This window comes from Leopardus geoffroyi, chromosome A3 (genome assembly GCF_018350155.1).
Source record: "Leopardus geoffroyi isolate Oge1 chromosome A3, O.geoffroyi_Oge1_pat1.0, whole genome shotgun sequence".
NCBI lineage: Eukaryota > Metazoa > Chordata > Mammalia > Carnivora > Felidae > Leopardus > Leopardus geoffroyi.
Genome location: NC_059336.1, coordinates 43,681,687 through 43,707,611, shown reverse-complemented (window position 1 = coordinate 43,707,611; position 25,925 = coordinate 43,681,687). Strand labels below are relative to the sequence as shown.

Below are 25,925 nucleotides of genomic sequence, written 5' to 3'. Positions count from 1 at the left end.
TTGGGATTCTCTTTCTGCCCCTCTCCAGCCTGCATGCACTCTCCCTCAGAATAAATAAACATGTAAAAAAAAAAAACAAAAAAAAAAACCACATTTCTGTCAAGCTGGATTTATCAGGATTTTCCTTTGGTCTTACGACTCCTTGAGCCTTTGGAAGTCATTTTGTGTATGCCTCCCTTTCACAGAACAGATGCCAAGAGGAATCAGAATGAATAGGCCTTGCTAAATTTCTTCCCTTATTAACTACCCTTATTTCATATGCTTTTGTTCTATTGCATTTTACTCATGACCTACCACTCTTCATAAAACCTAGCATAAAAACAATCCGGTTTTACTGCTTTGTTGGGTTTTCATTTCCTTTAACAAAAAAATTTTTTTAATGTTTATGTATTTTTGAGAGAGAGAGATAGAGACAGATAGAGAGCAGGGGAGGGGCAGAGAGAGAGGGAGACACAGAATCTGAAGCAGGTCCAGGCTCTGAGCTGTCAGCACAGAGCCCGATGTGGGGCTTGAACCCACGAACTGTGAGATCATGACCTGAGCCGAAGTTGGACACTTAACGAACTGAGCCGCCCAGGTGCCCCGGGTTTTCATTTCCTGATGAAGGCTCCCATGTCATGTAAAACATATTTAAAAAATCAATTTTTTGTATGCTCTTCTCTTGCTTATATGTCTTTTGTTTCAGAGCCCCAGCCAAGAACCTAGAAGGATAGAAGGAAAAGATAGTTTTTTCTTCCCCTACCTCTTTAACACCCCAACCCTGAAAGTAATAATGCATCACTTGGGCCTGTGGGTTTTTTTATTCTAAATGCTTCTCATTTCCATCTACCTACTTAGTTCAAGACCTCATTCACTTTTCCCGAATGACCACAATAGCCTCCTAAATGATCTCTTTGCCAAAATTTTGCCAAACCCAAATCTCACTTTGGTTGCCAGAGAGATTTTTCAGAACCACACATCTGACCCTGACCTTGCCTTGTTTAAAACTACCTAGCTTTCCCTCACTCACAGGATAAAGTAGATGTCCCCTCTTGCTGTACAAGGGTCTCCATGATCTATTTACCTCAGTCCTACAGTATTGAACCAGTTGTCTCTCCCAGCCTGTACGCTGTGTCTCACCTCTGTGCTCCTGTATGTCCCTCCTCTCTGCTAAGAACCACCTGGTCACCACCATGCTTTTCCCACTTGACTCTCATGTGTCCTTAAAGACTCCAAAGAAGCTTTCCTTATATTCTCCTTTCTTCTTATTGGTTGAAACAATAATATGTGAAAGAAATAGCAAAGGAGCTCAGAAGGTATTTGCTTGGACAGTGAGTTTGGAGAGTCACAGACAAACCACCTAAAGAAGAGATTCTGACCTGAAAAGAAAAGTTCAGGCAAAGGAAGGTGATTCAGAAAGACAGTCTTAGAGGTTGGTGGTGGCTGAGTGTGTCAGAAAAATGAAAACAGCCTCCTCAAGTTCTTGACAATGGCTCTTTCAATGTTAGCAAATGATGTACCAGACAGAAATGTGCATTTTCAATGGTTTTAGTTCATAAAGATGATGTTTTAGTTTTGAAACCAAGCTATATTTTCTTTGATAATGGCAAGTTCAGAAAATGGTTGCCCAAGAGATAGAAGGTAGAAAAGAAAAGAAAACAAGGCAGATTTAATGGTAAGTACATAATCTTTGCCATCATTATTGACAAAACAATCTGAGAAGGATGACAGTTGAGACCATTACCTTATTTTTCTCCTTCTCAAAGGAAGAGTCAACTACCTTGTGAGTGAAAAGAAACACAAATATTTTTGTGTGTGCATGTGTGTGCAAAAAGGGGATTTTATTAAAGCACGGGGCACAGGGACAGGACCTGTGGGCAGAAAGAGCTGCTGAAAAAAGATCTTAAAACAAATCTTAAGGAAGGATAAATCCTTTTCAGCTCACAGTTCCTTTTAATAGAGTGTCATTGTTCCTTGAACAAAAAACCACTAAGCAAATGGTCTCTAGGCTACAGGAATGCCTCTGCTTGTTTTAATTTATATTTAAATTTTAGGGGCACTTGGGTGGCTCAGTTGGTTGAGGGGCACTTGATTTTGGTATCGCTTCTCGGCCTTCTGGCTAAGATCAAGTGCAACTCTTGATTTTGGCTCACATCATGTTCCCAGCATCATGAGATCAAGTCCCACATCAGGCTCTGTGCTGAGTGTGGAGCCTGCTTGAGATTCTCTCTCTCTCTGTCTCTCTCTCCCTCTCTCTCTCTCTCTCCCTCTGCTCCTCTCCCCTACTTGTGCCTGCTTGCTCTCTCTCTCTCTCTTTAAAAAAAATAACAAAAAAATAAAATAAAATAATTTTTAAACAGCTTTATTGAGGTATAATTGACACACAATAAGCAGCACATATTTGAAGTGTATAATATGTTAAGTTTTGACTACTATCACCATCAGGATAGTGAACATGTATATCATCCCACAATGTTTCCTTGTGCCCTTGTTATTTTCCATAGTTTTAACTTATTATTATTTTAATGTTTATTTATTTTTGAGAGACAGACAGAATGCAAACAGGGAAAGGGCAGAGAGAGGGAGACACAGAATCTGAAGCAGGCTCCAGACTCTGAGCTGTCAGCACAGAGCCTGATGCAGGGCTTGAACTCACAAACAGTGAGATCATGACCTGAGCCAAAGTTGGATGCTTAACCGACTGAGCCACCCAGGTGCCCCTCCACAGTTTTAAGTGAGTGGAATAATACGGTATGTACTCTTTTTTTTTTTTTTGTCTAGCATCTTTCATTCAGCATAATTATTTTGAGATTAATCCATGGTGGTGTGTGTCTCAGTAATTCATTCCTTCTGAAGTGAATACGGTTACATTTAAAGTCCAGACTAATATGGGGTGCCTGGGTGGCTCAATTGGTTAAGCGTCTGACTTTGGCTCAGGTCATGATCTCGTGGTTGTGTGTTTGAGCCCTGCCTTAGGCTCTGTGCTGACAGCTCAGAGCCTGCAGCCTGCTTTGGATTCTGTGTCTTCCTCTTTCTCTGCTCCTCCCCTGCTCTCACTCTGTCTCTCTCTCTCTCTCAAAAATAAACATTAAAAAATGACAAAATTCAAGTTAATATGTATGGAAGTGGCCTTATGAATATTATCTGTGTACTTTATTTATAAAGACTAATTATGACTCCCTCAGTAAACTATTATGCTTTTGCATTAATATATTATACATTGCAATTAATAAAGTAATTTCAAAGTAAAAAAAAAAATAAAATTCAATAACATTGACTTCTTTTTAATGTTTTATTTATTTTTGAGAGAGAGAGAGAGCATGTGCAAGTGGGGTAGGGGCAGAGAGAGACCTGCAGAGGATCTGAAGTGGGTTCTCCTCTGACAGCAGTGAGGCTTGAACTCACAAACTGCGAGATCATGACCTAAGCCGAAGTCATATATGCTCAATGTGCTGAGCCACCCAGGCACCCCTCGACTTTTTTGTTCTTGTTGTTTATGTATTTATTTTTAGAGAGAGAGAATTAGCAGGAGAGGCGCAAAGAGAGAGGGCAAGAAAGAGAGTCCTAACAGCATGGAGCCCGATGCGGGGCTCAAACCCAGAAACCGTGAGATCTTGACCTGAGCAGAAAACCAAGAGTTGTATGCTTAACCCACTGAGCCACCCAGGTGCCCCAATAACACTGGGCTTTTCAAAAAATTCATAGTCTAAAGTTCAAGAAGAAAGAGTATGTGTGGCTCTTCCTAAAGAATGTGGTGGTGGGGCAGTGTACCTTGATCACCTGCTTGTGCCTGTTCAAACAATAAACTGCGAGGGTGCCTGGGTGGCTTGGTTAAGCCAGCAGGTCTTGATTTTGGCTCAGGTCATGATCTCGTGGTTGGTGGGTTCAAGCTCTGCATTGGGCTCTGTGCTGACAGTGTGGAGCCTGCTTGGGATTCTCTCTCCTCCCTCTCTCTGCTCCTCCCACCTCGTTCTCTCTCTCTCTCTCTCACTCTCTCAAAATAAATAAACTTAAGAAAAAATAAAGTGCCTAAGAGTGTTTCTCAGTAACAAATGCAGAAACATGCCTGATGTACAAAGTGAGTAAGTTCATAGGAGAGGCAAGGAATAAGAAACACTTTTCTGTTCATTCTAATTTTTTGCTGTTGTTTTGAGAGAGAGAGAGAGAGAGAGAGAGAGAGAGAGAGAGAGCACCCAAGCAGGGGAGGGGCAGAAGGAAAGAGAAACTTATTTTCAATATTTAATTATTTTTGAGAGAAAGAGAGAGAGAGAGAGAGCACGAGCAGGGGAGGGGCAAAGAGAGAGGGAGACATAGAATCTGAGGCAGGCTCCAGGCTCCAAGCCATCAGCACAGCCTACAAACCGTGAAATCATGACCTGAGCCAAAGTCAGATCCTTAACTGACTGAACCACCCAGGTGTCCCAAGGAAGAGAGACAATCTTAAGTAGGCTTCATGCCCAGTGTGGAGCCTCACGTTGGGCTCCATCCCACCACTGGGAGATCATGGCTTGAGCCAAAATCAAAAGTCAGATGCCTAATGAACTGAGCCACCCAGGCGCTCCTGTTTATTCCCATTTTTAACCACGTAAGCATACATTTGCCCACCCCAGTATAAAAGATTTTGATAAATCTATAAGGTATATGTGTTTCCTAAAATTTCAGGACTGCCATATTATAATAGGTAAACCACTGCATTGCTACTTCAGTTTTCCCAGTCTCTAAATTTGTTAAAGTATTGATGTGGAAAATATTGGGGTTTGGAGAAAGAATTCTTGAGATATCTTTGGTGCAAAAAGGTGGTTTTATTAAAGCACAGAGACAGACTTCGTGCGCAGAAAGTGCTGCACTGGGGTTGTGACGGTGACTGATTATATACCTTCAGGTTGGGAGGGGGTTAGGGACAGGAAAAGTCTCTAAGGTATTTTGGCAACAAGGTTTCCAGGACACTGAGGGGCTAGTTGCTGTTAGGCAAATGTCATTTATTACTGTTTAGTAAAAACTCAATCACGAGAGCCTTCAGATGTATATTAAGGGGCTGTAAGCTTGCAGTACGATTGTCAACATATATCTGGGGAAGGGGAGAGATAAAGGAAGTTTCCAAATGAATTTTTTTATGTTTAAAGTAGACTTACAGGATCCTGGAGGTCCAAATAACATTAAGCTAAGATTGCCTTTTGCCCTTAGCAAATTGTCATCATCAAGGGAGCTGAGCTTCCAGAGGAATATCACTTTGCCTGTCTCAAGGACTTGTCATTGGGCTGTAAGTTGTAAGGAAATATTAATTTTTTCTTCTGCCTTTGTTCCTCACGTCAATTGTGAATGTTATCCATGTGCTATCACCAATGGTGATAGCTTTTAAAAGGACAACATTGAAAGCAATGAAAAATAACAACCAGGGCTGACAGTGACAACTGTACTAGCAACAAATGTTTCAAAATCAGAAGGAAAAGTATAAGAATTCCACGAGTCCTCAACTCATAAAAAGGTTATTTCTGTATATTTGGAACTAAAACCACACTTTCCAATAGAAATATATCATAATTCTAGTAAAGGGAGAGTATATTTTGGGCGTGTGACAGCCTGTCCTAAATAAGGCGAGGAGGGGACCAGAACGCTAGCAAGAGGCAAGTGAAAGGCGATTTATATTTGCTGGAAACTCGGAAGTTTGCTTTGGCCACCTTCTTCAGTAAGGGCGACCAGAGTCCAAGAGCCGACCCACCGGCGCCCCAGAACTACAATTCCCAGAATGCCACAGTGCAGGCTCCCAGCGGATGCAGTCTCGGGCTCCCGGCCCTGCTGCTGGTCGACATCGGCCCCTCTGCGCTCATGGCTTCCCCGAACAAGGCAGTTATTGTTCCTGGGAATGGAGGTGGGGATGTGGCCACCCACGGCTGGTACGGCTGGGTGAAGAAGGGGCTGGAGCAGGTAAGAGACAAGCCTGACTGCGCTGGGAGCCTTGAGGGGACGGAGGGGACAGTGGAATGAAGTTTGAACGTGTGTTCACCTCGTCCCCAGCCCCCCACCCCTTCAGCGAAGCCCTGTGTTTTCTCCGCTCTCCCCGCTGCCCTGTCTCAAACTCTAGAACTAGTGGTCAGAATTTTGGTGGATAAAACTGCCCGGAAGACTTCTCTGAAGATTCAGTGGTTAGAGTACAAGGCACCACCTCTTAGAGCACCCCCTGTCTCTCTGCATCTGTTGCTGGTTCAGATTTGGGGCTTACTAGATAAGTGTATCTCTGTCTTCTCTGCTTCCTGCCTCAGATTAAAAAAAAAAAAATCAGTATGTAATATTTAATGTAGGAAAAAGATGAATGTAACATACATGGAAATTGTGAAGTATAATGTAATGAATACCTGAGACTCCATAACCAAACTAAACTCTGCAACATTAACAATACCTTGGAAGCCACATGTATACCCGCCCCCCCGCAATCCCATTTCCCTGAAATTTTTTTCATTTGCTCCTCTTTTAAAAATGAACATACTTTTGCAGCTATGTGGGTATACTTTGAACAATATCTTATTTAATTTGGTTTCTTTGTGAGCTTTACACAAATGGCGTTGTGTCCCACTGTAATTGTCTTGTGCATCTTGATTTTTTTTTTTTAACCTCTTCCATAACCAGTCAATAGGACTGCTTCCTGGGTTGCCATCCTTTAGAGCTCTAGAGTATGTGTCTAGAAGAAAATTTCAGGTTGTGGCTGAAAACCAAGGCCAGAGCTACAGATCAAAAAGAGCAGGACTGAAGTTGTCCAAGAGGGTGGGATCTCCAACTTTCTGTACCACATTTTGTACCATGTTTTACCTACTTCCTGGTGCACAGTCTTTTGGACTCCAGTTTGTCTAGAATGCATTCATTCATGATGCCTCTGTAGATACATGCCTACGGTGATAAACAGAGATGTACAAATGCAAATATGTACAGAGCTGGCTAGGTAAGAACTACAGACAGAAGGCAGTTTATCAGGAGGGATTGTCTGTTCACATGGAATCCAATGGCACTTAACCTGCTTCATTTCATAATGTAAGCAAAGACTTATTGAATTGATAGAGATCATATCAGGTGTCTCATTTCTTATTAGCAAAGTATTAGTTGTAATTAAGCTCTTTATTATAGCTTTTTTTTCCCCTCATGTCATAGATACCTGGTTTCCAGTGTTTGGCTAAAAACATGCCTGACCCAAGTAAGTTTCAAACATGTTTTTAAATAGCCTCATCATGTTGGGTTTTGATCTTGCCATTTTCCTGGTATAGAACAGGAATATCATAGTAGAGAAGCCAAAGGGAATATATACCTAAGAATGAATGAAGGCAAGTAGTTTGGGGAAAAGGGTGTAAACCAAAAAGCATCATAGAAAATTCTAGTAAGGATCGAGAAAAGCACCCAGGCTTGGTAAAATTTAATTTTCCACTTTTTAAGCAACTCAGTTCTCCCTTCTATAAGTCAACAGATTCAACAGATATTTTCAGGCAAAATGTATGAGTGTTTCATGTGAGACAGAGATATGATAAAACTTCACAGCACCTATATGAGATCCAAATATTTCAAAATGTAACACTGCCACTTTTGTTCTGACTATGCCCATGACTTGTGTCAGGAATTTCCTCTTAGGAAAGAAAGCATATTTATACATGTGAATTTGAGAATGTTGTCTAGAGTTATTTCTTTTTTTAAAAAATTGTAAATTTATTTTTGAGAGAGAGAGAGGCTGAGTATGAGCAGAGGAGGGGCAGAGAGAGAGAGGGAGACACAGAATCCAAAGAAGCCTCCAGGCTCTGAGCTGTCAGCACAGAGCCCAATGCGGGGCTCAAACTCATGAACCATGAGATCATGACCTGAGCTGAAGTCGGATGCTTAACCGACTGAGCCACCCAGGTGCCCCTAGAGTTATCTCTTAAGTTTACATTAAAGCTGCAGAATTATATTTTTATTATTTCCTCAGTATTTTCTTATAAGAACATGGTAAAATAAAAAAAATAAAAGCCATATATATATATATATATATATATATATATATATATATATATATATAGCAAAACTATGGACTTGAGTCTCTCAAACAGCAACATATAAATCTTTGGCTCTATTGAAACAGCCCCGTCTCTTATGTGGTCCTGAAGTTCTTAAGTTGAGAAATGCTAAGTAGTCCTCTGTCAGAAAGGTGGGGTGGTATTAGACTAAGACTGTCCCTATCAAATGACACTCTTTCTTTACCCCGAACCTTAGTTACAGCTCGAGAGAGCATCTGGCTGCCCTTCATGGAGACGGAGCTGCACTGTGATGAGAAGACCATCATCATAGGCCACAGTTCTGGGGCCATTGCAGCCATGAGGTGCGATCCTTGTTCAATAGTCACCCTGTGTGGGCTCCAGCTGGCTTACAGACCTCACTGCAGTTCCTTGAACTTGCCAACTCTGTACCTACCTTAGGCCTGTGCTGGCCCCTGTTCTACCGGGTATACTGTTTCTAGGTACTTGCATGGCTTTCTTTTCTTTAAGTCTTTACTTAATGTCTCTTTTCACTGAGGCCTCCTCTAATCACTCCAAATGAAACAATGGCTCCTATCCCCTTTATATCTTGGTATCCCTCTTTTAATCTATTACACTTTTCAACATCTGATGTCTTGTTTATTTCTTGCCTGTCTCTGGCCAATAAAAATGTAAGCAACATGAGGGTGGGGCTTTGTTCACTCTGACACTGGGACCTTAGTGCCTAGAAGAGTGTCTGCCATATGCTAGGTGCTAAGGTGCTAAATAAATATTTGTTGGAGGGCAGAGGCTGTTACACCCACCCTCCACCACTCCCCCCCCCCAGTCCTTAGGATTCATGATACTTCCTGATGCTCTCGGTTATAACATCATGTCTCTCCCTTTAGGCTTATGAGGCCTAGAGGATAGGACTTAGCTGGCTGAATAAGCATATTAGGGTTGGGTTTCTTGCACATTTGCTAGGCTGGATGAGGAAGGAATAATAGTTTTTGTGTAACCTCTTGTCCCAAGCAGTCGCTCAGGCTGGCATATAAATTGCATGTCAGGGAACCCTGCCAAATTCCATAGCCTTTCTGCCATTTGAAGCTATGAGATAATGCTTTCCAGTGTGGAGCTTAGTGTTCATAAGCTGCCAAAGGTTGTCTGGAAAATGAAGAAATCCCTTTATGCTGAAATCTGTACCAACTCAAGGCCAACTGAATTTTTCTCAGGCTATTGGCTAATAAAGATGTGCCTTCTTTTTAAAAAAATTTTTAAATATTTATTTATTTTGGGGAAACAGAGAGACAGAGTGCAAGCAGGGGAGGGGCAGAGAGAGAGGAAGACACAGAACCCAAAGCAGGCTCCAGGCTCCAGGCTGTCAGCACAGAGCCCGATGCGGGGTTCAAACCAATGAAGCATGGGATCGTGACCTGGGCCGAAGTTGGATGTTCAACTGACTGAGCCACCCAGGCGCCCCAGATGTGCCTTCTTTTAAAGATCCCTGTAACTGGGGCACCTTGGGTGGCTCAGTCGGTTGGGTGTCTGACTCTTGATTTTGGCTCAGGTCATGATCTCATGGTTCATGGGTTCGAGCCCCACATTGGGCTTTGTGCTGGCAGGGCAGTGCCTGCTTGGTATCCTCTTTCTCTGCCCCACCCCTGCTCATGCTCTTTCTCTCTCTCTCAAAATAAATAAACTTAAAAAAAAAAAAAAAAGATCCCTGGAGCACCTGGGTGGCTCAGCCGGTTAAGCGTCGGACTTTGGCTCAGGTCATAATCTCACGGTTTGTGGGTTCAGGCCCTGCTTGTCAGGTTCTGTGCTGACAGCTCAGACCCTAAAGCCTGCTTCAGATTCTGTGTCTCCCTCTTTCTCTGCCCTTCCCCTGCTTACGTTCTGTCTCTCTCTTAAAAATAAAATAAAAAATAAACTCACTGCAGGATTGTCTGCAACCTAAAAATTAACATCTAAAGTTAAGGTAGGCAAGGAGAAAATACATGCCAGTATGTGGTATAAGATGGTAGGGGAAAAGGATATTGGTAGAGCCACAGAGGACCACCCTGCGGATTACTTACTAATCACAAAGTGGACAGTTGTGTCTTTACAATGGATATCTGATATCACCTTAAGTAATCAAACTTAATCTCACCAATAAAGGGACACTGGCATTGTGTGTCTCTGATGTGATGGAGTGGGAAGGACACATTGCCTATGTAGTATTCTTGCCAAAAATGTTTAACCTCTGTCTAATCACGAGGAAACAAAAAATTCAATTTAGGGGTGATATATAAGACAATTCATTGGCTTATTAAACTCTTAGAAAATGTCAATGTCGTTTAAAACAAAAAATTTAAAAGGGACTAAAGAGTCATGAAAACCAAGTGCAATGTGTGATCTTTGACTGGATCTAGGATTGAAAAGCAGTTTTGGGGTGCTTGGTGGCTCAGTTGTTTAAGTGTCTGGATCTTGATTTCGGCTCAGGTCGTGATCTCATAGTTTGTGAGTTCAAGCGCCATTATCAGGATCTGTGTATTACTGTCTCGGTGTTAAATGTACTGGGTGTAATAATGGCACTGTGGATATGTAAGAGAATACCTTGTTCTTAGGGGACACAGTTGATGTATTTAGGTGTGAAGTGTGGTAAAATTAATGAATCAAGTGCTTGTTGTTCTAACTGTCCCGTAGGTTTGAAATTTTTCAAAACAAATTGTTGGGCAAAAAGTTTAGACTGCAAAACAAAATACCAACCCTAAATTTTTCCTGGCACAAAGGCCCCTTGAAGCTATTACTATTCCACATCTTTCCCTAGCCTAATCTTTGCCGAGTGTCTGCTTGTGGGCACTGTACTAGGCACCAGGGTCATAGAAATCAAGAAGGCTCACACCTGCCCTTAAGGAGCTGAAGGTTTATTGGGGAAGACAGATATAATACAACACAAAGAGTAATACAATACAATGTGGAATGTGCAGCAAAAGAGGTACGTTTCCACTATGGTACATAAAATACGGTTCACAGGTCACTTGTATTAGTCATCCGGGTTGTGGGGGAGGTGTCATGCCTTAAGATGCAGATCCCTGGGCCTCATACCAACTTTGAATCAGATGCTCCAGGACTGAATCTACATGTTAACCAACCAAGCAATGCTGATGCATACTGAAGGTAGGTTAATAGGCACATCAAAGAGAATGATTACACTTAAAAAAAAAAAAATTTTGGGGGGGGGAGAGTGCAATCAGGGGAGGGGCAGAAAGAGGGGGACAGGATCTGAAGCAGGCTCTGCTGTGACAGGCTGATAGCAGCAAGCCTGATGTGGGGCTCAAACTCATGAACCGCGAGATCATGACCTGAGCCGAAGTTGGACACTCAACCGACTGAGCCACCCAGTTGCCCCCACTTTTTGTTTTTTTTGAAAGGATTACCAAAGAGGTTTGGACTACCTTGAAAAATAAGTAGAAACTCATCAAGTAGCCAAGGGTAATTTATTAACCACTGGGCTTGGAGTTCTGTAGTTTCCTTACTTTTTTTAAATTAACCTCAACAGCACCTGTTTTCTGTAAGCTAGATCAAATGAGTTTTCATGTGTTTTTTTGTTTTTGTTTCTTTTTTTACTTTTCGGCAATCAGATTTAACATTAAGTATTAGTTGACATCATTTCTCTTTCTCCAGGTATGCAGAAACACACCGAGTATATGCTATTGTGTTAGTGTCTGCATATACCTCTGACTTGGGGGATGAAAACGAGCGTGCCAGTGGTAAGTTTGAAACCGATTCAGAAAAGCCCTTCCTCTAATCACAGGGCTACCTGTTCAGGTTAAACAGTACTGGCTTTTGAATAGGCTAAAAAAAACCCTCTCGTAACAGATGAGAAACATTTGCTGCCCTTCTTTTTTACAAATTAGACCCTTTGAGAGGTGATAGACCATTTTCTAATGCATTGAACCCTAGAGGCCTGATTTTATCTGAGCCACATACGCCCCTTCACAAGTAGCTATGGTATTAAGCCCTACAGATTTGAAAACTAATGGACTTGTAACTCACAGGCTCGGATTCTGTGTGTCTGCTATGGTCTCCACTAGATATTTTACCATGGCTAGAATGGGAATTATCCATGGGCGGTAATAGGCTATATGTATATTTTTTTTCCCATAGGATACTTCAGCCGTCCCTGGCAGTGGGAGAAGATCAAAGCCAACTGCCCTTACATTGTGCAGTTTGGCTCCACTGATGATCCTTTCCTTCCCTGGAAGGAACAACAAGAAGTGGCTGATAGGTTGGAAGCCAAATTGTACAGATTCACTGACCGTGGCCACTTTCAGAATATGGAGTTTCATGAACTGATTAGCGTGGTAAAGTCTATGCTGAAAGTACCAGCATAGGTAGGATTACTTCTGCTATTTTACATTCCAGTATGGGGTAGAGCAATGATCAGGTTATTAATAGATAAAAATTATCTATTATGAGATGATTAGTAGACACATAAAACAGATCAAAGTTCCGGAAAAATAACCCAGAAGTTCAATATTCAAACTAAGTTACAAACTGCGTTTCCATTTTCCATTGGATTTCTATCTCACAAACTGCCATGAACTAAAGCAGTATTTTTCTCATTTGATCAGGGACATAAGGACAGTTTAACCACCTTTATCTGTCCAAAGTGAGTAAGACAGAAGTGGAATCCAGCTTTCCTGATTCCCAGTTCACATTAAAACTAGTTTGTGTATGTTGTAGGAGTTGTACTCCTCTTTGAAATGAACCTTTTTCTAGTTGGCAGGGTGGGGTGGGGTGAGGAAAACGACTAAAGATCCAGAGTGTTGGCTTAGAGCTCAGAACACTAGCTGTTCTGAGCTGGCCCAAGACATTAAACCCAGACTGGGGCCTTCATCTTTGACCCCTGCCCCAGTCCTTCAAACATGTTGAGGGAGAGGGATACATATGGATCTAAGAGTTGGGTCTGCCAGGTCGGGCAGGGCACAGAAGCCCAGCCTGTACAAATATGTCAGCATAGCCAACCAGATGTGTGCTAGACCAGCGTGGTGGGAATTTGGGCAGCATGGAGAACTCGTGCCCTTTCTAAATTGTTGCCATCTGGGAAGGTAGCAGGGTGTTGCCAATTTTCTGATTTTTTGAGGGAAAAACTTCATGCAGTGGTTTTCATATCTAGGGACTATATGTTTATATACACAGTTTCTATGTATATGAATTATGCCCAATATATGTACATATGGATTACATAAGTCGACAACGACAGCGTAAATAAAAAATGTACAAACACTGCAAGACACACAAAGTCCAAGCCGCCCATTTGTGACCTCTGCCATTAGGAATTAACTTATCCAGATGCTTTAAATGATTCTCTCTAAGCCTGAGAAATGAATTTAATGTCAAAGGATGAAATTCATGGGAACAATTTAGATTTTGTTACAAAATTCTAAGTAATCTTTCCATACTTCAAATTTTGTTCTGTAAAGAGGTCTACCTTTTAAATTCTATGTTCCGTTAGCTCACTTTCAAGCATCATTCCACTTTTCTTCTGATCATACTCCTTCAAAAAAATTGTTTTTTCTTTCCAATATTTTTTGGCTGTTACAATCCCTAAGTATTGACTCAAAACAATTTCCAGTGACTTTGTACATGTTACAGAACCTTATGTTTGCTGCAAAAATATGAATTAACTCACTATTTATGTCTACAGGAGATTCAAAGCCACCATTTTAACCTGAAAAGTCTTGGCTTCTAAATGTGTTCAAAGAAAAAATGGAAAGACTCTAAACTTTTAATAGCAGTTATCTTTGGGGAATGGGAATTTTAGGTACAGTGTGAAGGAAGTCTCCTTTTTATTTTGTACACCTGGGGACTGAGTTTGTTATAGTGAACATGTATTACTTTTATAATTAAAATGACTATGTTTAAAACAACTCATTTGACATGTTAGTGAGAAGCAAATTAGATAAATCAATTGAGTAGTAATTTTCTTAAAGATGTTTGATTTGACCAAGTCTATAACCAAAGTTTGATTCTATTTGAATTGTTTGGAATTAGTAATCGTTCTACTTACTCCTGGCCTTGTTTTCTGAAGTCCTTTTTCAAAAAATTACAAACTTACACTACAAATAACAGTTAATAATATTCTGTCCTCTTTCTCCACAGAGAAATACATACAAGTGAGAAATAATTTTGATATCCTTCATTCCTATAATTAACATAGACCTATGTGACTGTAAGGATTGTGCTATATAATATGGTAGCCAGTAACCACAGGTAGCCATAAATTGAATTCATTTCTTCATTCAAGTCTTAACAGTCACGAAGTGACAAGGGGGTACTTTTACTGAACAGCATATGTGGAATACTGTCACTATAAAATGTCCAGCAGCAGTAATCTAGGGCATGTATTTTCTTCCCTTACCCACAATCTAATAATGAGTAATAGTTCAAAGTAAAAGTCACTCAACTTGAAATTACTTGTTTGACTAGTTTTTACTCAGCTGATCACCATAAAAATCATGGCTCATAAAATTTACTCCTCATCAAACGAAGCTCAGAGGAATTTTATAGAAGAATGCCACATAAACTATCCATTTAAACCACTGAATCACGGTCTCTCAGGATTGTCTGACTCCCTATGATCATGTAAGCAGAACAGAAGGGCCATGACAGACTTCAGGGGGTATCTCTTCTCAGGTGACCAAAATACCTTATACTAAATGGAAATCAACTGTAAGGATTAGGACTTCACCACAATTTGATTTTTTTTTGTTTTTTTTTTTTTTTGTTAATTTTTTTTGGTGTCATGAGTCTAGAGCCCCATAATTTGTTTTGGTCAAAGTTTACTTCTGGTGGGTAAATATCTATTTAACTATATATCGGAGCTGCTGTTGTTTGGTTTTTTTTTTAACGTTTATTTATCTTTGAGACAGAGACAGAGCATGAGTGGGGAAGGGGCAGAGAAAGTGGGACACAGAATCCAAAGTAGGCTCCAGGGTCTTAGCTGTCAGCACAGAGCCCGAAGTGGGGCTCGAACTCAAGAACTGCGAGATCATGACCTGAGCCAAAGTTGGATGCTCAACTGACTGAGCTACCCAGGCGCCCTCAGAGGTGCTATATTTTTAAACTATTGTCTCTTTTCTCCTTCAGTTAATATTCAGAATGAAAGACCTGCTATGGGAAAACCATTTAAAGGGTCTCTTTATTCTGGTGAGTCAATGAACTTTTGTTGTAGCCTTTGATTGTAAGCTTTAAAAACCAATCTTTGGCTATCAAGACATAATACAAAATCTGTAGTTAATACATGAACTGCTTCCTTCTCCCTACATCTGCCTCTCCCCCCAACTTCAGTTTTCTCATTAAATAAGACTAGCGCCTCTGTGACAGGCCAGGTTCCAAGAAGGACAAATAATGTTCTTACTATTCTAGCTTTCCTTGGGGGTGGAAGAGAAAGGCTTGTGTAGTTTCAGGCTCCTAGATTCTTCTGTATCTTCTATATATTTAATACTTGAAATGATCCTTGTTTCAAAGTGCTGGTGTCATCGAATGCTATTTTATAGAGCTGGCCACAAACTCCATCTGGTTCTTAGTTCGTTACTGAGCTGATTTCCTTTTATTGATCCCATTTATCTCAAAGTTACCCTTCTGATGGTTGCCCACTTGGAGAATCTCCAAACTGGTAGTTGAACTCCAGTGTCAGTAGTAGCTGACCTGCAATTCCTTTCCCTTGGTCCCATACTTTTGGCTTGGACACAGAAATCACTGAGTGGAGGTACAATGTGAAAATATAATAGCTGAGATCCTAAAAAGCTAACTTTTGTGCAACAGTACACTGAATAACCTAATGTTCTCTCTATGGCTAACGATTAGGACTGGAAGTACTATTAGAACTGAGAACAATTATAATGGCTTTCTGCTTAGCCTAGACTAATTACACCATGATTTTAGAAGAGAATAAGGAAACAAATCTAAAATAGGACAAGAAAAGAAGAATGGTATCCTGCTCACAATGAAGTACGAATGGAGGGTTATGGATTATGGGGCAGTTCTAGCAAATAATACTATTGAACCACAGAATGAAACTTGGAAGACTTTAACAAAAGATCAGTGAAAACATTCTCTTGAAGATGAGAATAATCTAACTATGCACTAAAAATCCTTGATAATAGTCATCATTTGCATTTGAGGTAAGTACAAAGGCATAATCCTCTGAAATAATATTTCTGACATAAGGAATTAATAATGTGCAGAAAAGAGATGTTCCACTCTCTTCCCCACTCTTCCCTAAGTGCTATTCCTGCCCCATCACTTTTAATTACTTCTCAATGAAACCACTGAGGAAAGAGAAAACAAATGGCAATAGTGAAGTAGATGTAAAAAATTTCCAATGAAGATCTTAATAACTAACTTGGAAAAGGGCATTTTTAAGCTCTAGCCATTATCATAGTATTAGGCAAATTTAGATTTATTGGCTTCTTTTTCCATGAACCATCACAAGTCTTGAAGGCTTCAGAAGGTGGTCTTCCAGAAGTTCTAAGTATTTATCGAAGAATGGATTTCAGTATTAGCCTTACCTGCTTCATATTCCGTTGGCTACTCTGCCATTATAAATTTAGTCTTCATAGATAAAAAAATATTTTTTCATAGCAGCTAGTCTATCCATTATTGTGAAGTTTGCTTTCAAGGGTATTTGATGTTCCATCACGAATTAAATTATTTGCTCTCAAAGTAACTTCATTTGCAAAATGTCAGTAAAGTTCCTAGCTCTCTTAAAATTCGAGCCACTCTGTCATATAAATACAGTTAGATGGTGAAATCTCACCACCTTCATGGCAGTCGTCAAAAACCTTTAAAAAGAAAAAAGTTTACAATCAAATGAGAGTTTTAAAATTATTATATTATAGGTAAAGTCTTAAGTGTCAACTACAACTATCCTTTTTGTTAACAACATATCCAAGACCCAACCATTCTCTAAAGTGGTATTAAAAGTGACACTTTGAAACTGAAAGAGACTAGAGCTGTAGTAGGACCTGCTGTGTGATTATAAAGTTAGTTAGTGAGAGACCTCTCACTGTAGCACTAAGATGACATGTTCTGCCCACTGGCCCAAAGGCTATTGGCAGGTAACAGGGATACAGGAAAGCAGATCTGTATGTGTGTTTGACTAGGCAAATGTTTCGTGTTTAACTACATTCTTTTTTGTGAAGGGTGCTAAGCAGAATTCCCAATATGCTCGCTTTTTTCCCTAGGAGTTGACACGAGCATACAGACAGCTTAGGCATATAGACAAGGGCCAGTATAAAGAAATAAAACAGCAGCTGTGAGGGCCGGGACAGGGCCTGCAGCACGCAGCTGGCAAGCAGTAAATGGGAACGGATGGATGGAGAGTGCTGGGGTATGCTGCAGGGGAAAGCACATCTCTGGGTTTGAATCCTGATTCTTCTAAGCTGTATATCTTGTATCTTCCTTAGCTTCAAGCTTATGCAGAAATAACACCACTAGCTCCAAGGGACAGGAGGAGATTAAATGAGACCACATAAATCTTCAAGAACATACCTGGCCTGTGACACGTTCTCAGCAAATCCTATTTCCCTCCCTACTTAGGTTAAATGATTAGCCCTCGTTAAAAATTGTCCATTATAGGGCCAAACCCAGAAAAACAAATTTCCCTAACCTGGTTATTCTAAAAAGGAATGTAAAGCCATGACTTGTTCATCAAAGGCCTGTCATCAAAGTTTACGTGGAGGTTTGAGCAGCTGTTGGTCAACTCTGAGAATCAGAAAACTGGGGTGTGCTTGCTGGTAAGTTATGTGGCATTTGCACTTGGTGGCAGTCAGGTGTGAAATGAAGCCACTTTAACTCACCGGGCAGAGTCCGCAGGGGGCCCGGACCAAACCTGTGGGCGGGATGATAGGATTGACTGCTCTATACAGTTTCATGTGTCCATCCACACTTCCAACTGTGCCTTCTTTTGCAGCGATGATAGTCATCTCTACTTTCCCGTCATAAATGAGTGTATTTAAGATAGTTTCAATGTCCTCCATGGACAATTCTACCTGAAAAGGGGACACATTAGAAAGGACACAGAAAGCACAAGAAGACATCCTATCTGAGGGTGTTTAAACAGTAAGGGTCGCAACTCCGCCATGAATGGGGAAGCATTGCGCTGATGGGTGATTTAAAGCACAGAACTGAACAGCCCAAGCTAGCACAAAGCACTGAAATGCTAAGGACAGAACTCTAACCTCATCTGTATTTGATACTTTCTTTCTATGTTTCTACCCTTAGGTAAAATCTAGAAGTCTTATAAAGTAACATTTCCTTAGCAAGAACTTGATGTGGATTTATAAAATGTTCAAGCATAAAGTTATTTTAGATATCAAATTGTCCAAATTCCTAGTTTTTTATATAAATGAGAAATCTGTGTGGGGTATCTGGGTGGCTCAGTCGGTTAAGTGTCTGACTTCAGTTCAGGTCATGATCTCACGGTTCATGAGTTCAAGCCCCGCATCAAGCTGTGTGCTTACAGCTCAGAGCCTGGAGCCTGCTTCAGATTCTGTGTTTCCCTCTCTCTCTGCCCCTGCCCCACTCACGCTCTGTCTCTCTCTCCCAGAAACAAATAAACATTAAAAAAATTTTAAATAAGGGACACCTGGGTGGCTCAGTCGGTAAACGTCTGACTTCAGCTCAGGTCATGATCTCGCAGTTCATGAGTTCGAGCCCTGCATCGGGCTGTGTGCTGACAGCTCAGAGCCTGGAGCCTGCTTCAGCTTCTGTGTCTCCCTCTCTCTCTCTGCTCCTCCCCCACTCACACTCTGTCTCTCTCTCAAAAATAAATAAGCATTAAAAAAAAAATTTTAAATAAATGAGAAATCTGGGGTCTAGGAAATGAAAACAGCTTGTCCAAATGGCCGATTCAATTTCTTCTCTGATTCTGAAAAGCATCCAGCACTATGTCTTTATATAGGTCTTCAAAAGAATATGCTGATGACGCTACTCGCCTCTTACAAGTTGGATAATACCAGTAAGTGGCAACTGATGCTATTGAGGTTTGTCATCTATGTTGAAATGTCCCTGAGAAAGTCAAGACCTTGTCAGAAGAGACTTTTGAATTTTGGGAGTGCAGTGCACTGCCAGGCCTCTACACTGCTGCTCTATATGCCAAGCTTAAGTATATACAGATCACACAGTGCCTGATGGCAGGACAGTCACCTTTGTCTAAATGGCTTAGGACAGTGCTTTCCGAAAGTGGATTCTGCACAATGTTCACAGGTATCACCTCAAAAAAGGGTCTGGGTCAAATATGTTCAGAATACATTGTAAACTATACCCCTGTGATGAAGAGTAACTTTAAAAAATTAAAATGAAGGGGCGCCTGGGTGGCTGTCTGTTGAACTTCTGACTTCGTACCAGGCCATGATCTCATGGCTCGTGGGTTCGAGCCCTGCGTAGGGCTCTGTGCTAACAGCTCAGAGCCTGGAGCCTGCTTCAGATTTTGTCTCTCTGCCCCTCCCCCACTCATGATCTGTGTCTTTCTCTCAAAAATAAACATTAAAAAAATTTTTTTTAAATAAAAAATAAGATGAAAATTCAAAACCCAAGCTCTCACCTTACTGATCCCCAATTCACAGATGTACTTCCATACTTCATGTGATGAGGCAAATGAACTATTTCTTTGTATCATTGGATTCTGTTTGCTTTCTCGTGCTGTTTCTGCCTATAAGGGTAGAAACACAAATCTCAGCATAGTGTTTTCTGAATACAATTTATATAGTCTGAAAATCAACAATGGAATATACTGTTTAGTAAAAATTATCAACTTCACCATTTTCAAGTCCTATAAAATACGATATAAACTTTTAAAAAAAGATTTGCAGTGATATGTCCTCAGTTATGCCTCACCTTGGTTTGTAGAAATTTAAAACACTGTTGGTTAAGCACCTCTACAAATTCTGATTCAAAATCCTGGTCACTGTACCAGGCTCCACCAGTCACAGACCGGTCTGGCTGCAGGTTATAGAGCATATATACTTTCTTTTTTGAGGCCTAGGAAAAAACATGCACAAGCAGATGTGGTTATAAGATAAATAAGTCTTCTGAAACTAAGATTAAAAAAAAACAACAACTCAAAACTTTGTATTTTAGAGCAGTTTTAGATTTACACAATTATTGTAAAGATGGTACATTTACCTTGTGCTCAGTTTCCCCTCTTATTAGCATCTTACATATTAGTAGGGTACATTTATTACAGTTAATGAACCAATATTGATACATCATTATTACCTAAGTCTATACTGAGATTTCCTTAGTTTTCCCCTAATGTCCCTTTTCTGGGTCAAGAACCTATTCAGGATACCACACTACATTTATTTGGTATGTTTCCTTGGCAACTTCTGGTTGTGACAGCTTCTCAGACTCTCCTTGTTTTTGAGAACTTGCCAGTTCTGAGAATTACTGGTTGGGTATTCTGTAAGATGCCTTTTGACTGAGATTTGTCTGATGTTTTTCTCAGGACTAGACCAGGAAAAAGACCACAGAGGAAGTGCCCTTCTGACCACATCCCATCAAGGGTACTCAATCGTCACCAAGTGATGATTGATCACCATCACTAAGACTTTTCGGTGTTGATGTTAACCTTGATCATGTGGCTTGAGGTAGTGTTTCTCAGTTTTCTCCACTGTAAACTTTCTTCCCTAGCCTTGCCATGTTTGGAAGGAAATCAGTACGCAGAGCCCAAACTGAAGGAGGGAGAGTTACGTTCTACTACCTAAATTACCTGGAACTCTTCTGCACAGGAGGTTTGTCTATTCTGCCTCTTTCCACTCATGGGAAGATGGGTCATTTATTTATTTCAACATTTATATCAGTATGGACTTATGAAGATTTATTTTAGACTTTGGGTTACAATCCAATACTACTTCAGTTTGAAACCTTGAAAACATTGTGTAAATGAAAGAAGCCTGATGCAAAAGACCACATACTGTATGATTCCATTTATACAAAATTTCCAGAATAGGCAGATCTGTAGAGACAGAAACTACATTAGTGGTTATCAAGGCCTACAGGCAGGGATGCAGAGGACTGACTGCTAGTGGGGTCACATTTCACGGGTGATGAAAATGTCCTAAAATTACAGCAGTGTGATGGTTGCACAACTTTGGGAATATACTAAAAACTACCAAACTGTACATTTTAAACAGATGAATCTTCTGGCATGTCAATTTTATCTCAATAATAAGGCTGTTATTAAAAATAAAGGTGGAGAAGAAAGATTGGCAAAGTGAAGGTAGGTGATCGGTATGTGGAGACTTGTATTATTGGCTCTACTTTTGTGAAAATTTGAAATTATCCATTAAAAATGCAGAAGGGAGATAATGGTATAAACTAGGGGTTGGTAAGGCAAAAATACTATTTGATAAATAAAATCTCTGATGAACATTGAATTCTTATTTGCCAAAATCCGTGTTCAAGCAAACTTTAGGGGGAATCTTGGCTCTTCTGATACCTAAGTCAGTGCAGTCAGCAGCTGGTGTCCCTGATGCAGCCAGCTCTGGAGTGGAAGCCCCTGGAGGAGGTAATAGGGCTAGGGTGGGATGAGGAGAAAGAGAAATACCATGTACTGGAACAGACAGGGCAGAGATCTCTCTCTGACTTGTTTACTCACGTATCCCAAGCACTACAAGAGTACCTGGTACACAGCAAACACACAATAGCTATTTGTTGAATGAGTAATCTAATATGCCAGGATGGAGTAAATTATCTTACACACTGGAAATCCAGGAAAAATGCTCATGATTCCAAAAATTCTTTACTGAAGAGTAAACTGGTTTTAGCTTTAATGGCGGGTGAGACACAAAGAGTTAATTAAGCAGCGATAAATCTAGGCAACATCTCCAAGCCAATCCAACTTGAGCTTAATTTTTAGAAATCGTTTTGACCAGTAGTTTTAAATCATGACACAGCTTACAGAACAATAAAAATCTTGAAACGTACTTGGACCAGAATATATACAATGACCACTTGGGGGAAGAAAAGAGAAAACTACTCACTGCCACAGACTTAACAGCTTTGATAAGCTTTTTACTTTCCAAATTCTTTAGAATTTTGTTAATTTCTGTTAATGGCAAGTTACTTTTGTATCGGATATCTCTGCTCCATATTCCTATAAGAAAATAAAGTAAAATGAATTCAACACCATAGGATGTGTGTTTACAGTCCTACTGCTGTATCTCATGCCAAAACTATAACAAAGTATGTATATATATGTATATATCCCTAGAGCACAGCTATAGAGAAAACAGTGACTTAGAGGTAAGAATCTCAGATAACATAACATATAAAATGTTAAGTTATGTGCTCTATCTTCTAACCAGAAATTTCTTGGAATCCTAGCATGGCACCTTTCTAAAAACACTGAAAAAGATATTTTTTAATGGAAGGAAAGAATGGTACTGAATTGACTTACATCGTCTCTTCCATCCTCTTTTGCATCCCAACTTCTGTTTCCTATTATTTTTACTTTAGATTTGTATTTTTTTTTTTAATTTATTATTTTTTGAGAGAGAGCTCAAGTCAGGAGGGGGTGAGAGGGAGGAAGAGAGAGGATGCCAAGCAGGCTCTGCGCTGTCTGCACAGAGCCCAACTTGCGGCTTGATCCCATGACCTAGGGATCATGACCTGAGCCAAAATCAAGAGTCAGATGCTTAACTGAGCCACCCAAGCGCCCCTACTTTAGATTGTATTTAGATTGTAACTTAAGTTTGGGCCAAGGTCAGTTGCCACTGTCAGCGTAGAGCAAAAAATACTTTATATTAAGTAAGCATCTGTGTGCATGTATACCCATTACGTATACACGAAAACTGTATTTAAGAGATGAAAAATGGAAGACTGGGGTTCTCACAGCCACCAAAAGCCCTGTGCAGGAGGCTATGGTTTCTCTCTGTTTTAAATGCTTATTTATTTAGTTTTGAGAAAGAAAGAGAGAGAAGGAGGGGCAGAGAGAGGGGGAGACAGAGAATCCCAGGCAGGTTCTGCACTGTCAGCCCAGAGCCTGACATGGGGCTCGAAACCACAAACCGTGAGATCATGACCTGAGCCTAAGTTGGACACTTAACCAACTCAGCTACCCTGCCGCCCTGGTTACTCTTTTAAAAAAGGCTTGTATATGGAATTTTGTATAAAACATGTTACCCTATTTTCTTCCCAGCACAGAGGCATAATGAGATAGGAAGAAGTTTTTAAGATAGAGAATGCTTTTTTCATGAATCTATTTTTAAAATATTAATTTAACTTCTAATAAATATAAGAATGATATGATTTCAAATTATATCATGGTTGATACATTGTTGAAACTAGTATCAGTGACTCAAATCCTAAATTGTGATAACAGCAGTTTAGATAGAATTCTGTTAGTGGGATAGAGAGATATCTAATAGTTGCTGAGGGACCTCAGTCAGGCACTGCCGCACTGCACTAGACATCCCTCTGCTTTCTCCAAAAACCAGAGAGATGTTATTATCCATAATTTACAGATAAGAGGAAAAGGAAGAAACAAAGGCCTCCAAAGTTTAGAAAGAATTAAAAAACAAAACAAAACAACAACTCCTTAAGTTTTAAGGATCATAATTTAGAAGTTCCTTTCCATCCCTGCCCATAGCCATCTAGCTCCTACCCTCCCTGGAGGCAGCAATGGCATCACTTCTGGGTGTCCCTCAAGCATACGCACGTTACACGTTTATGTCATATCTCCTCTTCTTTTAACATACATGGCAGCATTCTCTACACATAGATCTATAGCTTGGGAAGCCAGATCTCATTCCCTATTTCTGGACCTACAGACAAAGACCAGGAAGTTTTTTCCTGCTTCTTCCTTCACATGCTTACCTTTATTTCCTGCATCCTCTATGATTTGATATACCAGTTTTTCTTGGTTATCTGATCCTTTCATTTTACTGCAGGGGAATAAAGTAGAATTAAAAAGGCAAAGAGATACAGGATAATCTAAGAATCTACATAACTACTTGAATTAGTGAACAAGGTCATCACATTGACTTATTTACCAAAAGAAGGGCTTACCTTAAAAAGAATGAGACAGGGCTGTATGTACCAGAATGAAAAGATGTCCAAGATATAGTAAGTGAAAAAAACAAGTTGCAAAACAGTATGGATAGCATGATCCCATTTTTGTTAAAAAAAAAAAGAAAAAAAAAGAAAAAAAGAGATTATATATATAGTATATAAATATATAATCATCTCTATATATTTATATATATACCTAGAAGAAAGGACATATACCAAATTATTAAGAGCAGTCATCTCTGAAAAATGGAACTCATGACAAGAGGCCGGAATGGTATGCAGGACAGATTACATTATGCAATTCTCTATTGACTTTTTTCCCCAAAACCATAGATTATGTTCGTAATAATTAAAGTTTCTAAAAATAAAAAATTGGGTGCTTACCCAGCATTCTGAGAATCCTTTATTCTATACAGAAGGCCTGTATTGCTCCTTAAGAGATCCAATTGACCCTAAAGTTTTTTTAAACAGAAAATAATAATGAATTATTTTGGAGCTATTTTCAATCAATCACAAATGTTAATGTATTCTTTAAAAGTTTACACAAACCAAAACATCCTGCCTTGCAGTTATTTGTTAGTTCCTCACTCAAGACTTCGGTCTTTGTCTACATATCACATGTAATATATTTTCAAAAACTTAGCCCTTTATGTTACCATTTTCCAAATTATATGCTGGTGTCCTGGCTTGGTTATATGACCAATGCATAAATAATTTTGGGGGCGCCTGGGTGGCGCAGTCGGTTAAGCGTCCGACTTCAGCCAGGTCACGATCTCGCGGTCCGTGAGTTCGAGCCCCGCGTCAGGCGCTGGGCTGATGGCTCAGAGCCTGGAGCCTGTTTCCAATTCTGTGTCTCCCTCTCTCTCTGCCCCTCCCCCGTTCATGCTCTGTCTCTCTCTGTCCCAAAAATAAATAAACGTTGAAAAAAAAAAAAAATTAAAAAAAAAATAATTTTGAAGAAGCAGCTTTAGAATAATAAATAAAAATCCATAGTCAAATTCGAATAAATTCAATCAGTATATGTAATGTAAAGATAAATAATTTATATAAACAAGAAGTTCAAATAAAGGCTAACATGCATAAATCTATAACATGATGATTAACTAAACCTGACATAATAGTGACATTTAGTGATTTGTGTGATTTCTGTTGTATTACATGAAAATTAGAAAGGTCAACCAATGAATAAAAGATGCAATAGTTTTGGTTTTATATAACAAATCAAAAGTAAAGTAAAGCATGTCTGGCGTGCTTTTGAAATTCCTTGGGTGTGAACTCTGGAGCACTCAGGTGGCCATATTATGGGATTTCTGGCAGTTTGGGGAATCCATGGCTGGGAGAGGCCCCACTGCCGTGCGTTGAGGCTGGGATGACACATGACTTAGAAACAGGCTTACATACGGATGAACAGCAATAACCTCCCTCCCCGAACCCCACTAAGTAGGAAAATCGAACCACAAAGTTCCATTTGGAGGTCATTTAATTCAGCCCATGAACATTTCCTGAAAACCCATACTGTGATCCATGTTTGGTGGGGGACAAACATGAATTCTAAAAGAGAATCACACAGCTAACATCAATGCTATCTTGTCGGCATCAACACAGAGGTAAGTTAAGGGTGGAATGGGCACTCAGAGAAGCAGCTTTGGCCCAACCTGGGGGGGATTTCAGGGAAGCTTTCTGGGAGACAATAGCAGAGCTGAATCTTGAAGGAGAATGTGGAGTTACTCTGTGAAGAAAGGGAAGAAGGGCCTTCTAACCAGTGAAGACAAAGGACCTGAGGCATGATGTGGCAGGGAACCAAAGACAATCTGTTCCCCTGAACCCTAACTTTTGAGGCAGAGTGGTTGAGGAAGGTAGGGGCTCGGTGTGGTAAACCCAAGAGTGTGGACTTGAATCTGTAGTGTTGAGAGGATT

General features: G+C 40.1%; 2 protein-coding genes across 6 annotated transcripts in view; one reads left to right on the top strand and one right to left on the bottom strand.

Annotated features, from left to right (window-relative positions):
- The window catches only part of POLR3F (RNA polymerase III subunit F), a 31,279-nt gene that overhangs the window by 1,973 nt on the left and 3,381 nt on the right, over window positions 1-25,925 (bottom strand). For 2 of the 5 annotated variants that reach the window (XM_045445422.1, XM_045445426.1), the window contains exons 3-10: window positions 24,393-24,460; window positions 24,006-24,026; window positions 23,814-23,881; window positions 21,980-22,092; window positions 19,833-19,976; window positions 19,540-19,647; window positions 17,795-17,986; window positions 15,114-16,777 (exon numbers count right to left, since the gene is read on the bottom strand). In XM_045445422.1, coding sequence (XP_045301378.1) covers window positions 16,700-16,777; window positions 17,795-17,986; window positions 19,540-19,647; window positions 19,833-19,976; window positions 21,980-22,092; window positions 23,814-23,881; window positions 24,006-24,026; window positions 24,393-24,460 — 792 coding nt within the window. In that variant the 3' untranslated portion in view covers window positions 15,114-16,699. Of the gene's footprint in view, window positions 1-15,113; window positions 16,778-17,794; window positions 17,987-19,539; window positions 19,648-19,832; window positions 19,977-21,979; window positions 22,093-23,813; window positions 23,882-24,005; window positions 24,027-24,392; window positions 24,461-25,925 lie in introns of those variants that run through there. The other 3 variants (XM_045445427.1, XM_045445423.1, XM_045445424.1) reach the window with 2 other exon arrangements.
- On the top strand, window positions 5,739-13,861 carry RBBP9 (RB binding protein 9, serine hydrolase). Its single transcript, XM_045445428.1, has 5 exons — window positions 5,739-5,904; window positions 7,120-7,162; window positions 8,206-8,311; window positions 11,613-11,698; window positions 12,096-13,861. Exons 1-5 carry the CDS (start codon window positions 5,806-5,808, stop codon window positions 12,320-12,322), a joined length of 561 nt encoding a protein of 186 aa, XP_045301384.1. The 5' UTR covers window positions 5,739-5,805; the 3' UTR covers window positions 12,323-13,861.

Excerpts from the sequence above, each read along its gene's own strand:
- RBBP9 (XM_045445428.1), top strand. The coding sequence starts at position 5,806 with ATGGCTTCCCCGAACAAGGCAGTTATTGTTCCTGGGAATGGAGGTGGG. Across the intron at positions 8,312-11,612 it reads GGGGCCATTGCAGCCATGAG|GTATGCAGAAACACACCGAG; the intron begins GTGCGATCCTTG and ends CTCTTTCTCCAG. Across the intron at positions 11,699-12,095 it reads TGAAAACGAGCGTGCCAGTG|GATACTTCAGCCGTCCCTGG; the intron begins GTAAGTTTGAAA and ends TTTTTCCCATAG.